The sequence below is a fragment of the Ceratotherium simum genome, chromosome 35, assembly GCF_057802395.1.
Source record: "Ceratotherium simum simum isolate JZ-2026a chromosome 35, ASM5780239v1, whole genome shotgun sequence".
Lineage (NCBI taxonomy): Eukaryota > Metazoa > Chordata > Mammalia > Perissodactyla > Rhinocerotidae > Ceratotherium > Ceratotherium simum.
Genome location: NC_141934.1, coordinates 17,658,079 through 17,673,909, shown reverse-complemented (window position 1 = coordinate 17,673,909; position 15,831 = coordinate 17,658,079). Strand labels below are relative to the sequence as shown.

Sequence of the window (15,831 nt, the reverse complement as noted above, 5' to 3'; positions counted from 1 at the left end):
TGAAGAGCATATAAGGGAAAAACACTCAGCCAGCACTCTTCTTAAGGGGGAAGGAAAAGGCATGGAATCAGGGGAAAGAGAGGTGAGTGGAAATTAGAAGAAAGGACAAGAACGAGAGAAAAAGACTTAGGTAGGGGGAGATGAATCTAGGGGCTAAAGTATCAGAGAAACCAGTAGAGAGGCAACGAATAGGGAGAACAGGCGTGGGGGATGGATTAAGGAGACAGATATAAGGAAGAAGGCATCAGAGGGAAGGAATGAGACAGGCAAGCATCAGGGAATTAAGGGGGCATCCAGAATTGGCCCGGGTGGGACAGCTATCTCAGATGGCTGGCAGGAGCCCCCACCCCGCCTATACCCCTAGGGCAGCAAGTGTTAAATACTTACCTCCTCGATGGATGATCAGGAGATGACAGGGCGGGGCTTCTTTGGTGCATTTGTTGTGGCACTTTAACCTGAGAGAAAGAAAGAGAGAGAAGGACGGATGAGTGGATGGATGGATGGATGGATGGATGGATGGATGGGTGGGTGGATGGGAGGATGGGTGGATGGGTGGATGGATGGGTAGATGGGTGGATGGATGGGTAGATGGGTAGGTGGGTGGGTGGGTGGGTGGGTGGGTGGGTGGATGGATGGATGGATGGATGGATGGATGGGTGGACGGATGGATGGATGGGTGGATGGGTAGGTGGATGGATGGATGGATGGATGGGTAGGTGGATGGATGGATGGATGGGTAGGTGGATGGATGGATGGATGGATGGGTAGACGGGTGGATGGATGAGTAGGTGGCTGGATGGGCAGATGGGAGGGTAGATGGATGGGTGGATGGATGGGTAGGTGGATGGATGGATGGATGGGTGGATGGATGGATGGGTGGGTGGATGGGTGGACCGGATGGGTGGATGGGTGGATGGGTAGGTGGATGGATGGGTGGATGGGTAGACGGGTGGATGGATGAGTAGGTGGCTGGATGGGCAGATGGGAGGGTGGACGGATGGATGGATGGGTGGATGGGTAGGTGGATGGATGGGTGGATGGGTGGATGGGTGGACGGATGGATGGATGGGTGGATGGGTAGGTGGATGGATGGGTGGATGGGTAGGTGGATGGATGGATGGATGGGTAGATGGGTGGATGGATGAGTAGGTGGCTGGATGGGCAGATGGGAGGGTAGATGGATGGGTGGATGGATGGGTAGGTGGATGGATGGATGGGTGGATGGGTAGGTGGATGGATGGATGGATGGGTAGGTGGGTGGGTGGGTGGGTGGGTGGATGGATGGATGGATGAGTGGACGGATGATGGATGGATGGACAGAATGCCCCAGTGGTTCCAAAAGCTCTGAGTACTGTGGATACCAAGATGTGAGATGAGATGGGGCTACTGCAAAGGCATATCCTTGGCACCCAGGAAATTAACTCTCGAGAGAGTTTGCAGCCATCCCACTCTCACAGGTCAGCCCTGGTTGGTCGAAGAGTGGGTAGCAACTGTTTCGCCAACAGTGCCCACTTGGGCTTCGTGCTTTGAAAGCCATTTTCCCCATCAGTCTGTATTTAGCATCATCATACAATCCTAATAATCATCTACCATTTACTTGAAGACTCATTTGCCAGCCATTGTACTAAACATTTTACATATGCCACGTCATTGGATCTTTATAACAACCCTACGAAATGAGTATTATTATCATTCACATCTTACAGATGGAAAAACTGAGATTAACTGACTTGTCCTGGCAGAAAACCTGGATTAGTGGCGCCAAAGGTGGCCTCGTTTTTCTTAAAGGCTCAAGCTACAGGACACAGTCAACCAAGGCTTCCAATTAGGATGAGATTAGTAACAGGTGTTAAGTTTTAGAGGCATTAAGAGTTGCGTGTCAAATCGTCTTCCTTTGAGACAAATCTAAGATGTCACCTTATAAGAAGAGCATGTCATGCTCTTCCCTATATCATTGCCAGACTTCAAAGGGGTTGTAAAAATCCCGAGTTACTATGACCCGGCTTTGTGCTTTTCTTTTCGAGTTTTACATCTATAGGATGGATAGGCACTGTGTGATGCTATCAGTGCTCCAACCACATCCCTTTGGATTCCCTCACCATCACCAGCCTAACTTCCATCAGCCAACATCTTTGCCAGAAGGCTGCCCTCGGGCTGCTTGGAGATTTAATATTAAAATGCTCAGAGAGGAGGGAACTTTAGATTTGCCCTCCACCCTCTTCCCCTCTAGGAATTTCATAGTTCTCTTTAACAGAATGGTTCGAATGCCCAGACGTAGACTCGGCATTGACTCCCCCAATTAGGTCTAGCTCAGTGGTTCTCAAAGTGGAGTCCTCACACCAGCAGCACCAGCACCATCCAGGAACCTTTCAGAAATGCAACTTCCGGGGCCCCAGCCCAGATCTGAATAATTAAAGACTCTGGAGCTGAGATGCAGTAATCTGTTTCAACAAGCCCTCCAGGGGAGTCTGATAGTGCTCAGGTGTGAGAGCTACGTCTCTAGTTGACGGTTTTGGAATGTCTGTGCACATTTCCCCAATTTTTGTTGTGTTCAGTCTTTTATGGCCCTAATAGGGCCCTGAATTCCTCTCTGATATGGAAAAGTTAGACCCGAGGCCACTGAGAGGGCAGAGGGGAAGCCAGGAGGGACGTGGGCAGCATGAATCAATGCCGAATCATGTTGAGAGAACGGTAGTCCACCTTCAACTTTCCTTCACTCTGGTTGCACCAGGGAGAAGGTTTCTTGTGCTAACACATCTTTACATTCTCTCTACCACGTGCTAACCCCAGTCCCAGGCAACAGTTGGACAGGCAACAGTATCCACAGGGAATTTAATAAATTTATTTTTCCTTTAGAATGTCTATTTTTTTTCTGGTTGCCTTATATTAGTGGCAAGTGATGCTGATTTTCCTTCATGATAATAAGATATGTTTTCATCTTAATAAATTTACTTAAGTTAAAAAGAACATAAAGGGGGCTGGCCTGGTGGCATAGTGGTTAAGTTCATGTGCCGTGCTTCGGTGGCCCCAGTGTGGACCTACACACTGCTCATCAAGCCATGCTGTGGCAGGGTCCCATGTATAAAGTAGAGGAAGATTAGCACAGATGTTAGCTCAGGCACAATCCTCCTAACCAAAAAAAAAAAAAAAAGGCCACAAATAGTAAATAAATATATGCAAAGCTGCTACATAAAAATGACAAAATCATGACAGGGTGGGGAGTGAATGGCTGAGTTAGACTGGAAAAAGGTGGCTTAGACAATCTGGAATCTTCAAAAAGAGGTGGCAGCTCTTGGCACCCAAAAGTTGCAGATGGTTGAAAAACATTAGGAGACACTACTGGTCATGACTGTCATAAAGACTGTGTGACTGAAAAAACAGGAGCTAATGCTTCTGTCATGTTACGATGTACCAGAGGATGCTCTCAGTGCTTTACAATTTATTTAATCTTCGTAACAACCCTCAAAAGTAGGAACTATTGTTATCCCCACTTTACAGAGTGAGAAACTGAGGCTCAGCAAATTTGGATAACTTGCCCAAGGTCAAATAGCCAGTGAAAGATAGAGGTCCTGCATCTAGCTCCAACCATCATGCTAGATGCCTCCAAAACTTCCATCCTTCTTGCTTTACATCTAGGGGGTGGGGGTGAACAAAGGGGTAGGTTCCTGGGGTCTAGAACCAGCTGAGTCAAAAGGTCCTTCTTTGAGACAAGCCTAAGATGTCACCTTGCTCTTTCCCCTACAGTTGCCTGACTTGAAAGGGATAATAAAAATTCCACGTACTGCAAACCGGCTTTGTGTTTTTCTTCCCTAAGGCCCCCAGACTCTCTGACCTATAGGGAAGATCCCAGTCTCCAGGGAGATGACCGGTGTTGCATCAAGACCCTGATATGATGCTCTGCTGAACGTGAAAATCAGCCTTTCATTCATTCTACAAACACTTCACTGGGTCTATTGTGTCCCAGGTCCTGGGGACATATTGGACAGGGCAGATGAAGCTGCTATGCTTATGGGAAGGGATTATAAACACATAAACAAATATCAGGTAATTGTAGGTGTGGTAAGATCATGAAAAAAATAATACAGGGAAATGCGATGGAGAGTGACGGGAGTAAGAGGACAAGGGCTTCCAGCCGGCGCAAAGGTTTGGAGGCAAGCACAAGCTTGGTGGGCTCAGGGGTCAGAAGTTACAGGTCAATGAGGCTAAAGTGAAGAGAACAGGAAAAGCGATGAAGACATGAGGAAGGGGAGATGGGCAGGGGTCCCTGTGGCCCCACCAAGGAGTTTGCATTTGATTCTACAGGCACAGGGGCTTTTGATGACTGTGACACAGTCAGATCGATGTTTGGGAAGCCCTGAGTTGGGGAATCTGTTGATGCCAAATGAAAGTGGAACCAAGAAGTTTCTACATTTATTCCTGTTTGAACTAGCTCAACTCCACTCTGGAAGCTTCCAGAAAGAAACTGTTCCTTTCTGCCACGCTCACCTTTGAATCTTCTTGAACAAGCCCAGCTGGAAGGGTGACAGGCAGCTGTGAAGAAGCCTGTTGCTATCGTGGGCAGCACCATGAAGCAGGGGCAAGCAATTTAATGTAACCTTTGGACCACATCTGAATCAGGATGGGGCAGGCAAGACTGCCAGTGACGTTGGCCCATTTCCTGCCCCCACCCGGGCATGTTCAGTGTCCTTTGTCACTTGTCCCTTGCAGTAATGGAAAAGCCCTCCTTCACCTCTGGCCAAAGGGTGGGAGACGGAACGCTCGTCCTTCCAGCCAGGGCTTCAGAGGGCAGTGCCAGGAGTGGGAACACCACCACTGCTCACGCAGAACACCCGAGAGAACTATCTCCGGTGCCCAGACACTTAACCCTCGCACGGGGGCTCAGATGTCAAGAACTAGAGCCGGCACATCCAGGATCTGCTAACAGAGTCGGCAGGATTAGCCTTGCACTGAAATTACCCAGCTGGGGAGGGAGGAAGCGGAGGGACCGAGGTCAGGCTTCTGCACAATGCAGACACACTATGTCCCACTTACGATGAATCATGTTTCTCGCAGGAAATACGCACGACTCCACCCAAATTAGACTTTTCCTTCTCACTGCCCACAGAAGAAAGAACTACTACCACACAATTTACTGGTGGACCAACTGCTTCAGAATCAGGTCCCCAAGACTTACCCTCCAGGGGCCTGAGTCGGTAAGGGCTAGAAACGTGAATTTTTCGCCAGTGCATGCCAGAGCTCAAGAACCACTGTATATGAGGGATAGGTTCTACTTCCCAGATGAGAGATGTGTAGGAGCCTACATCTTCCAGAATACAGTATTCCCCCTACCCCCAAAAAGGGAAACGGGGTCAAGATAATATACAGAACAAATCTGAGTTCAAAGCTTGACACCACCACTTCTTGGCTGTGACAACTTGGGCAAGTCGCTGATCCACTCTGAGCCTCAGTTTTTTCATCTGTAAAGTGGAGACAATCAAAGCATCTGCCTCACAGGGTTGTGGTGAGGACTAAGGATACGACACGGGTAAGGGGCCTAGGACAAATCCTTGAAGTAGCAGGTACTATTGTTTTTATTACGGTAGTTATCATTACTACTGATGGTTTGGGCAGCAACTTTTTACTGCAAGACCCTCTGCTGGAGGGCTTTCTCTGGCTGGAAACGTGGGCTGGCTGGAATGCCTGGAGCCGCGAAACAAACACAGGTGGGAGCTGGTTGATGAGTACCCCGCCTCCTCTCCCTCGGCTGGACAACTCCGAGGTGTGTGGATGTGGGATTGGACCCCAGCTGCTCACGGCCATAGCCTGCTCTTCGAGGCACCCTGTGCTGGCTGCCTTCCTTCCCTGTCTCACTTCCCCACTCCCTGCTGGTGTGGCCTGGAATCACATCTCAAATAAACCACTTGCCCTCCAATCCTTGTCTGTAGGTCTGTAGAGAAAGGGGAGCCCAACTGAGCCACCATGATTATCACAGGAGGTTCAGAACACCCATGTGTCCTCATACCAAAACCAAGCCCTCTGCTCCTTGTCCCCCATGCGTCTCTTCAGCCCACAGGCCTTAATGAGTTTGGTTCTGCAGGTGCTCCGTTCCACGAGGAGGAAAAGCGAGGGGTGGGGAGAACACAGCTGGCCTCCCCAGACAACCCTCCGCACCAGACGTGCCCCGGAGGAGCACCATGATTTAGGATTACCAGATGACCAGAGAAAGATCGTAGGGGTTCCACAAGTGGTAGAAAGCTGGGGCTGCGGAAGCAAGCCAACTCGAGCTTGATTCTCGAGTTCTACACTTCCCAGACCAAGGGGGCATCCATCTGCCTGGCTGTGTTCCAGGTTCCTCATCTGCAAAACTGCAAAGAGGATCAAATGAGAAAGTGCCCCAGGAATGTCCACCTAGGCAGCAAATAGGCTAGTGTTTCCGCAGGCAGGACTAAAAGATGCTCGAGTGCGCACAGGGAACGCCATGCGAGCCGCGTGCAGCCTGGAAACTTGGAAAGGATTTATTTAAAACTTTCAATGAAACGGGTTAATTTTTCTTTTAACTTCCAAGGCTAATAGGATCAGCTTCAGTTCTCCAGAAAAGTTGCTTACGTGGACCATCTCATTCCCCAAAGGAGCTGCTGGCTAAACGAGACATCCTCTCTGTCTGAAAATTAAATATGTGAATTTATCTTGAGGGCAGGATCTGGGTCTTCTGCATCTTTGAAGCTCCCTGTCCTACCCGCCTTCAGTGCCCAGCCTGGTGGCTGGCGCATAACACGTGCTGAGTAAATACTGGAGGGATGGAGGGAGAGAGAAGGAAAGAAAGAGGAAGGAAGGAAGGAGTGGCAGAAGAGAAACCTCTCAAAGGCTACTGGTGTAGGGCATTAATTGTCTCTATCAAAATGTTTTTGAAAAATGATTTCTATTTCTTATCAATTGTATCCCTCGCAGTTTGTGAAATGCAAATATGCCCCTCTCTGCATTCCCTTCTTTCTGCCCTCCCTCCTCCCCAACATGGGGGACAGGGATATGACCCGAAGCAGGCTGGACTTCCACGGATCTTGCCCAGGAACTGCGGGGGACAAATGGTCCCTTTTACGAGCAGCTCTGCTGTGTCCTTAATGGGTTTGTCACGGCCCCCAGCAGCCCTGTGGAGCAGACACAAGCCCAGAGCCCGGCGTGGGGCTGGATCAGAACGCCAGCCTTCCCGGGACGGGGAGGGGGAGATGGGTAAGACTGCTGCTGGGGGAGACAGTCACGTCCACTTCTAATGGTTCACAGGGTGATTCTAACCAATTTAGGAAAAGTTCGCTCGGAGCTTCATGGAGCAAATCCCCGATTTCTCCTGCTTTCTCTCATTCCGCACCAGCTCACTTTCCTGTCCATCTGAGCAGGGCACGGCCTTCCTTTCCAGAATACAAATGGAACATTTTAAAAACTTGGCCCCTAACATCCAACTGAGGAAACGTCAGGAAGCGTTGGCTTTGGGCCAGGCGCTCTCACAGAACCTGTTTATTCTGAACAACAATGCCGTGAAAGGCGGATACCCATTCCAAAGTCAAGAAGACAGAGGCTCTGTAAGCAGCCCAATCACACAGATAATAAAGGGCAGAGTCAGAATAATTGATTCATTCATGCACACAAAAAACATTATAGCCAGGGGCTGTGTGAGGCGCTGGGGGTGTATAATAAAATAGGGCAAGAATCCTTTCCTTAATCATCTTTCTTACAATCACCTAAGGAGTTTACTGTCTAGGTATGTAAACCCATCTCTTATCATTTCAAGTGGGAACATCTTTCCACTCATCCCACTGCCTCAAAATTGCCTCTGAAAAAGGATCCCATGTGGACTGGAACCAGGGTCTCGGGGCCTTGGGTTGGCAAGAACCATTTTCCCTCCAGAGGCTCCTTCTGAGATCTGCTCCACCAACACATATGTACTGAGCTCTTGCTGTGTGCCCAGCCCTGTGCTGGCCCCAGAAGTATAAACAGTGAACAACCCGGACACAGCCCTGCCCTCAGAGAGTCTCAAGTCTGGTTAGAGAGACAGGCAGTAAGTGGACAAACACAATGTAGTATGTTATATGGAACGACAGGGAAGGGCAAGGCATGGCACTTTGGATAAGAGGGGAATCAGGGAGGGCTTCCTGGAGGAAGTGATGACTGAGCTGAGCCTGAAAGAGAAATGGGAGCTAGCAGAGGTATGCAAGAGAGATCCAGGCTGAAGCAACAGGGTGCAAAGATGCGTCCATGAGTGGGCACATGGGCTGCTGCAGGGGTTGATCTCTGGGTGTGAGGAGGGAAGGCGTGAGAGAGGAGGACGGAAGGGTAAGCAAGGGATGGTGCAGGGTCTCATCATGAGATTGGATTTTATCCTGAGAGCAAAGGGGAACCCATAAGGATTTGAACCAGGGAGGTGAAGGCTAGACAAGCATTTTGGAAAGACCCCCTCTGGCAGCAGATATTTACGACAGGCAGCAAAGTTCCCGCTCTCGTGAGCTGTCCTATGCCCTGCCTCGGCTGTCCTCCCCCAGGTCACCGCATGAAGTGCTCCTCGAGCTTTTTGCTGAATCACTAAACCAAATCATCACCGCCTTTACAGCCAGGCTTGTTTCACCGAATACGCCAACCGAGCAGCTCCGTCTTGTTCTTCTTCCCCTGTGGTCTCTCATTTGAGCCCATGCTTCTAGAAACGACTCCATACGCTCTCAGTGAAGATATCAAACAGCCCCCCCCACTGCCGACAACTCAGTGGGGTTGAGCTCTTGGGCCTACAACTGGGTGAGAAAGAAAAACCCAAGAACAGACACGAGCAAGGATGGTGGGGAGCATTAACATGTAAATCAGACCGCAGGCTCCAGCAACGTGATGAAAAATACCCAGGAAAACCCCAGCACTGTTCTCTCCATAAGAGGATTCTGTAAGGAAGAATTATTACCTGTTAGAGATGCCCCCCTACCCCACTTCCTTGGGAGAGGAGAGAGTGACCACAGAGTCCTGTTGGCTCCCAGGACCTAGAGGTGTTCATCAGAACACAAAGACTCATTTGTCATCTTTCAGTTCAAGAAGGGATGACAGGAGGGGTAGCAGGCGGGGGAGGAATGAGGAAAAGACTAATAGCTCTGGTCCAGGTGAGATCAGATTCTCATCTTCTGTTCTGCTTGCTTAGTTCAAGGAGCAGAGTAGGACCTAACATTTGTTGCTGGCCTACTGTGCGGCTGGCCCTTTGCCCATGTAAAGCAGTTAAGAGTCTGGGATCTGGACTCAGAGGCATCGGTGGGTTTGAGGAGCAGATCCACCCACTGTGAGATTTTGGGCCAGCTCTTTTCTCCTAAAGGCCTCTGTTTCCTCATCTGTAAAATGGGGATAACAATAGGCCTACCTTCCACGGTTGCTGCAAGGATTAAATGAGATCATGCATGGAAAGTGTTTAGCAAAACATCTGGCACTTAGTAAGCCCTCAATACATGACCTCACCATCATCATTATCACCATCACGTCCAATCCCCACTTCAGCCTCTAGTAGAATTATAATCATCCCTCACGTACAACTGTAATTAGACCCAAATTTTTGCTTATAATAGGTAAAAATGTCTATAAGGGACCATTACTTCCCATTATGATTATTGCAAAAACTGAAGTCTTTCTATTTATGGAAAGTAAGTTCAGGCTTCAAGCTGGTGATCTCTGAAATGCATGCTCGTAATTATATCCTGCCAATATCCTGCCTGTTGTGCAAATTCCTGAAGCTTCCCGGAACTTCGCAGCAGCTGCGACCTCAGCGCTCATCACTTCCCCAGCTTTTCAAGGGCTGGGGAAATTAGGGCGCCCAGTGGCTCAAACCAACCGTGGCTGATTGCACACTTTTCCATCCTCATCACCTGTGGCTGAAGCCTTACAAAACTAGAGAATTTTCAGAAGAAACACTGTATTTTGATGCAACAGCACAGGCTAGGAGGACATGCAGGGCAAGAAGGCAACCGAAGAATGCAGGAAATCCAAGTGAAAAGATAAAATAATAGAGCAAAACCGGATAAAGGGGGGCCTGGCTCACTTAAATGAAAATCAGTCAAGTGACTGCTTACAGGAGAAGAAATAAACGCAAGCTTATCCAGCCAGGCCACTGCAGGTGGGAGGAGAGGGGACTTGTACAAAGTGCATTAAAGCATCACTGGAATAAACTGGAAATCTTGTGCTGGTTAACTCAGGTTTCTTTTTTTTTTTCTTTTTTTTTTTATTTATCTTATTTTTTTCCCCCAAAGCCCCAGGGGATAGTTGTATGTCATAGCTGCACATCCTTCTAGTTGCTGTATGTGGGATGCGGCCTCAGCATGGCTTGACAAGCAGTGTGTCGGTGCGCGCACGGGATCCGAACCTGGGCCGCCAGCAGCAGAGCGCGCACACTTAACCACTAAGCCACGGGGCCGGCCCAACTCAGGTTTCTAAACATGATTTTTTATCTTTCCAGGGAAATGATTATGGGTCTTATTCCTACAGAAGGGAGCAACTGGAACACGGAAAGTGTTTCTAGCTAGTGTAGACCTGCCCCAACCAACCTGGGTCACCTAGGACATGGAACTTTCAGTGCTAAAGCCAGGAAAGTCCCGGGCAAACTGCGACGTTTGATCACTCCATTGAATATTTGGACTCTACAACTGAATAATGCATACCACAGGCCCGTTGGCTGGGAAAGAGGGTTTATTATGTAAACTAGGGGTTCTCCACCACGGGCAATTTTGCCCCCCCAGGGATCATTTGGCAATGTCTGGAGACATTTTTGATTGTCACATCTGAGGGTGAAGGAGGAGGTGCTGTTGGCATCCAGTGGGTGGAGGCCAGGGATGCTGCTAAACATCTTACAATGCACAGGACAGCCCCCCCCCCCAAGAACTATCTGGCCCAAAATGTCAATAATGCAAGGTTGTGAAATCCTGATATAAATCCTTTAACGTGTCTTCCAAGAAGTTGGCTTGTTCAGAAAATCCTGAAAGAATGAAGAACAAGAACTACAGAACAGTAGGAAATGTGCTAAATTTTCCAGAACTTCAACCTTGCTTCAACCCATGGAAGTGATTTGGTGAGTATGTTTCTTTTCATACTTTGTATTAACAGAAAATCAGTGCCTGTAGCTAAGTAGATGCTGAACAACTTATTTAGAGATTCTGATTTGAAGGCATCCCCAAGTCATTAATGTGATTGGGGCACTCATCTTATCACATCAAATGAAAGTATTAGCCTCATTTCACATCAGAGAGGTTTAGAAACCTTCCTAGAGTCACACAGCCAGGAAGTGGCAGAGCCAGGACTGGAACCCAGCTCTCTCTGGTTCCAGAGTCTGGATCCTGCTGTTGCTTTACTGTCTGAAGTTGGGTTCCCTAGAAGCAGAGCCTGAGATGGGTATTCTTGCAAGTGATCTATGGAGGGAGCTCTCCAGGCAAGACCTACTCCATTGTGGGGGAGTAGCATAGGAAATAGAGGAGAAGCCAAGTGAGGACATGGTTTTGGGGGACTCTAGCCTCAGCTTGATCCCAGGGGGCCTCTGGAGTGTGGACTGCACCATGCAGGCTGTCTGCCTCGAGGCAAGAGGCTGGGCTTTTGCGTGTCTGCACCAGTCAGTCCCTGGCGCTGAGCCACCTGGGGGAGGGCGAGGCTCGCTCCCAGGCACCTTGAGGTGAGGTGGCTGCAATCACCCAAGGGCGAGCCTCGGAGAAGGTCTCAGGGATGAGCCGTTAGCAGCACCCATGACAGCTGCTAAATGAGGCCACTGGAAGCGTGAGCAGGACATCAAGGCACACGTGGGTGAGGGAAAGCTGCCCTCAGCGCCACTGATTTTATTATCCTATCTTCAAAGCAGAGCTGTGAGTACTCCTTGGTCCAAGAGAAAAATGAGTCTTAAGCATCTGCAAGGTATTCTGATATCCACACCTTTCCCATCTCAGGCCCTCAGGGCAGGTGACTCAGGGAACATCAGAACTCCTGGCCTCTGCTCCCCACTCGACCACCAAGAGGAAGGGCCACCGACACCAGCACTCCCCTCCTCCAGGCCTTGTCCTGGCAAATGAGCCGCTCCAGCACGAGGAGAGCTCCGGAGCCCAGGACTGCTTTCCCAGGGGTGGGGCTGGTGGGGGGTGAGCGGTCCCCCACCCAGGCCTGGAGCCTCAGGGAGCAGCAGCCCCAGCCACAGTAGCCGGCCCGGTTCCCAGCAGCACAGCTGCAAAGCAGTTTCCTGTCCACCCCAGGCCCTGCCTGCTGCAAACAATTGCAAAATATGTTCAAGCTCTTTTCAGTCTTGATCTAAGCTTTTGCCCTGGCTGTTTCCTCAGCCCAGAACAAGGTAGTTATCTACCTTGTTAGCCCCTCCTTCTGGATCCACATTCCTCACTCACACTTCAGCGCAAATATGAAGGATCTGGGGGGCTTGTCAAAAATGCAGATTTCCAGGGGCCGGCCCCGTGGCTCAAGCAGGTAAGTGCGCGCGCTCTGCTGCGGCGGCCCGGGGTTCGCGGGTTCGGATCCCGGGCGCGCACCGACACACCGCTTGTCAAGCCATGCTGTGGCGGCGTCCCATATAAAGTGGAGGAAGATGGGCATGGATGTTAGCCCAGGGTCAGTCTTCCTCAGCAAAAAGAGGAGGATTGGTAGATGTTAGCTCGGGGCCGTTCTTCCTCAGCAAAAAAAAAAGAGGAGGATCAGCATCGGATGTTAGCTCAGGGCTGATCTCCCTCACCAAAAAAAAAAAAAAAAAATGCAGATTTCTAGGCCTTGTCCCCAGAGTTTGGGCCAGGAAGTCTTGGGAATGGCTCAGAAGCTGTAATTTTAAGCTCCCACCATGATCCCAAGGTGGGGTCAGGGCAGCCTTGAGAACTGGTTGGTGACTGCCAGCAACTGGAGGACAGCAACCGTCTTTTTCACCCTTGTACCCTAAATGGTGGCACAGACTCCCCCAAATGGCAGATGCACAGATGGCTCTGCTGACCTAACCAGAACCAGAGCACAGTCTACAAAAGAGGAGCACGGAGCAGCTAAAACACGCACAAGAGAGTTAAAATGCTACTTCTCCACTGGTGGTCTTGGAAAATGACCCCCACTCCCTTCCATACTCCAGCCCATGCAGAAAAAAAAGCATCTTGGTTCAAACTCGTTTTCTAGAGCACAAGCCACCCTAATCACTGTCGTGCACTTCCTGCAAGAAGCACAGATAGGAATGGAGAGGTTTCCAAGGAGACCTCAGCTCTGCAGAAACCTGGGAAGGACCCTGAGAAGGAGGGAGGATACAGGTAACACGCCATCGAGGCCTGGGATATCCATCCGCATCTTCCTGCGAAAGCAAACTTTGGCCAGCTGAATCCACAGTTATCAGACAATACGTGGATTGTGCTGACATCCGCCCACTTAGAACTAAACTCCATTCCGCGCTCATGAACCTATTAGATGAAAACGCCTCAATTTAGATAACCGCGAATTGCTTTCTGAGCACAATTTCCTATTAGTTCATTAATCTCTCTATTCAGAACGCCAACAAGACAGCTGATGAGCATCCGGAGGAAGTGGGTATTAAATCAAAGCAGGAAAGAAAGAGGATAGACATGCAGAAGTATCCTGATTTCCTGGGTGCGGGGTACCCCGAAATTAATTTATAAAGCTAGTAACAGTATTAGCTTTCGTTTATTAAGCTCTTATCATGGGCCAGGTACAAGGCTGGGCATTTTGCCTTATTTCTCTGACAGCTGTTTTTTTTAAATAATCTAGTGAGGTAGATATTATTTTCCCCTTTCTACAGAGGAAGAAACTGGGGCTCAGAAGTGGTCACCAACCAGTTAGTGGCAGAGTCAGGATTCAAATATAGGTGTGTGTCTGACCTACGGCCTGGGTTCCTAACTATGCCTTATCTTGTTGACTCATCACACAAATATTTACTGGATGAATTTACTGGAGAGACGATGATGAACAAGACTCAAGTCTACACAGTGAGGCCAAGGGATCTAACAGCAGAAGAGCCTGAAAAATAATGCGAAAAGACTGACCATCCTTTAAAAAAAAATCTCACATGTTGAAATGTCAGGCTGGAAAATAAAGTTTGATTTTGTCAAATGACTACTTTTATGTAGAGCGGTGGTTCTCAAAAGGTGGTCCCAGGATCTGCAGCCTAGCACCACCCGGGAAGTTATTAGGGGCCTGAGACTCTGCATTTCTAACCAGCTCCCGGTGCTGCTGGTGCGGCTGGTCCAGGGACCACACGTGGAACAGCATGGGTCTAATCCAATCCTCATCACCCGGGAAGTTTCTAGGAAGAGAACCAGGACTGCTCCAGGTTAAAAAAAAAAAAAATCATTGCCTTCAGAGCAGATTCTAACCCGCACCTCTGGGTGTTTTAAGAGAACAGAAAATGACTTGCGCCACACACTACTATTTTTCCCAAGTTCCCACTAGGGTAGGAGATCTGCCCTAAGAACTTTAATTAAAATTGCAGCCCCTTCCCTGGCCCTTCCTATCTCCCCTCTCTGCTTTCTCTTTCTCCTTAGCACTTAGCGTCATCTGAACAGTTGATCTGTTGTACTAATTTCCTTTGTTTACTGTCTGTTCCCCCTCCACCACCAGCATCAAGTGCCACGTGGGCAGGGATTTTGCATTTCATTCATTATCATTTCCCCTGTGCCTAGAACAGTCCCTGGCGCATAGTAGGTACTCAATAAGCATTAGTTGAGTAAATGAACAAATGGTTCCACCCATTTTTTCTAAGAAGCTGCCTCCCCGTTCTTGGTGCCGCCTCTGAAATTGCACCTGTCGTGGCTCTTTAGGCATGCACTTCAGAGCCCCTGAAATTCACTTCTCTATAGGTGTGTCTTCCACTAAACACCTTGACAGTGGGGTCTGTGTGTGTTACCCCGTTCTGCCCTTCATCCGACATTTCTATCAGCCCATAAGTGCATCCAAAATTTTGCTCATCTTTGAAAACACATATAAACGACCGTCTATCCTCACAATAATTAATGCAAAAACTGCAGGATTTTGTTCATAGGAGAGTAAGTCCAAACTTCAGCTGGTGCTATCAGTAACGCACACTCATAATTATGTACTGGAGATAGCTCTAAACTCTGTTGTAGTTACCCAAATACAACGTCAAAATTCCTGAAGCATGGGGGAGCTTTGTAGCAGCTCCAGAGCCTGCTTTCACCATTTTGCCAGTTTCTCCAAGGGCTGAGCAAATGGGCAAGATCAGCGGTGCCGCCTGATCACGGCAAGGTTGGAATTCTGCCCCTTATATACCAGGGGCCATTTTTGCACAAGGTGGAGTGAGCAGGAAGGTCCTTTGCTGAAACATCATATTCCGGGGCAAGGACATTTCATTGACTCTTCCAACAGCCCTCCAGTGGGCGCTAGCATCATGCCCACTTTGCAGAAAAGCAAACTGAGCCCTGAGGTGGCAAGTCCCCTGCTCAAGCTCACACAGGGAGTTCAGCAATAGAGCTGGGACTCAAACTCAGTTCTGGCCGCTTCTGGAGGCTGCGTTTCTTGCAGGCACCGCTATCCCCCAAGGCCCCACTTCTCCCCCCACCTCCTCCGCCAACCCTTGGCAGGGTCTGAGCCTTTGCTCGTTACTTCTAGAACAGAGAGCAGGAGCGAAGGCCGCCTCAGAGTTCTCCCTCTAGTACTGGAAATTAAAAGAGCTCGGGAAGTGTTCAGCCTCGCTGACTCCTGGCTGCGTCCTTGGCACCTAATTACCTGACTTCAAAGCCTCCACTCTGCAGGTGAGAGGATGCGAAAGCTGCCACTTCCCCCACCGAACATGGCGTGACTACTCACAGAGCAGCTGGGGTACGGGGAAATCGGCCTGCAAGCTGGACCTGAGGGCCT

The 15,831-nt window shown here is 49.3% G+C and overlaps 1 protein-coding gene across 1 annotated transcript in view; it reads right to left on the bottom strand.

The window, feature by feature from the left end:
* Positions 1 to 15,831, bottom strand: part of KSR2 (kinase suppressor of ras 2) — a 402,219-nt gene that overhangs the window by 84,089 nt on the left and 302,299 nt on the right. Inside the window, exon 8 of the mRNA XM_087424142.1 lies at positions 388 to 455. Coding sequence (XP_087280268.1) covers positions 388 to 455 — 68 coding nt within the window. The remainder of the gene's footprint in view (positions 1 to 387; positions 456 to 15,831) is intronic.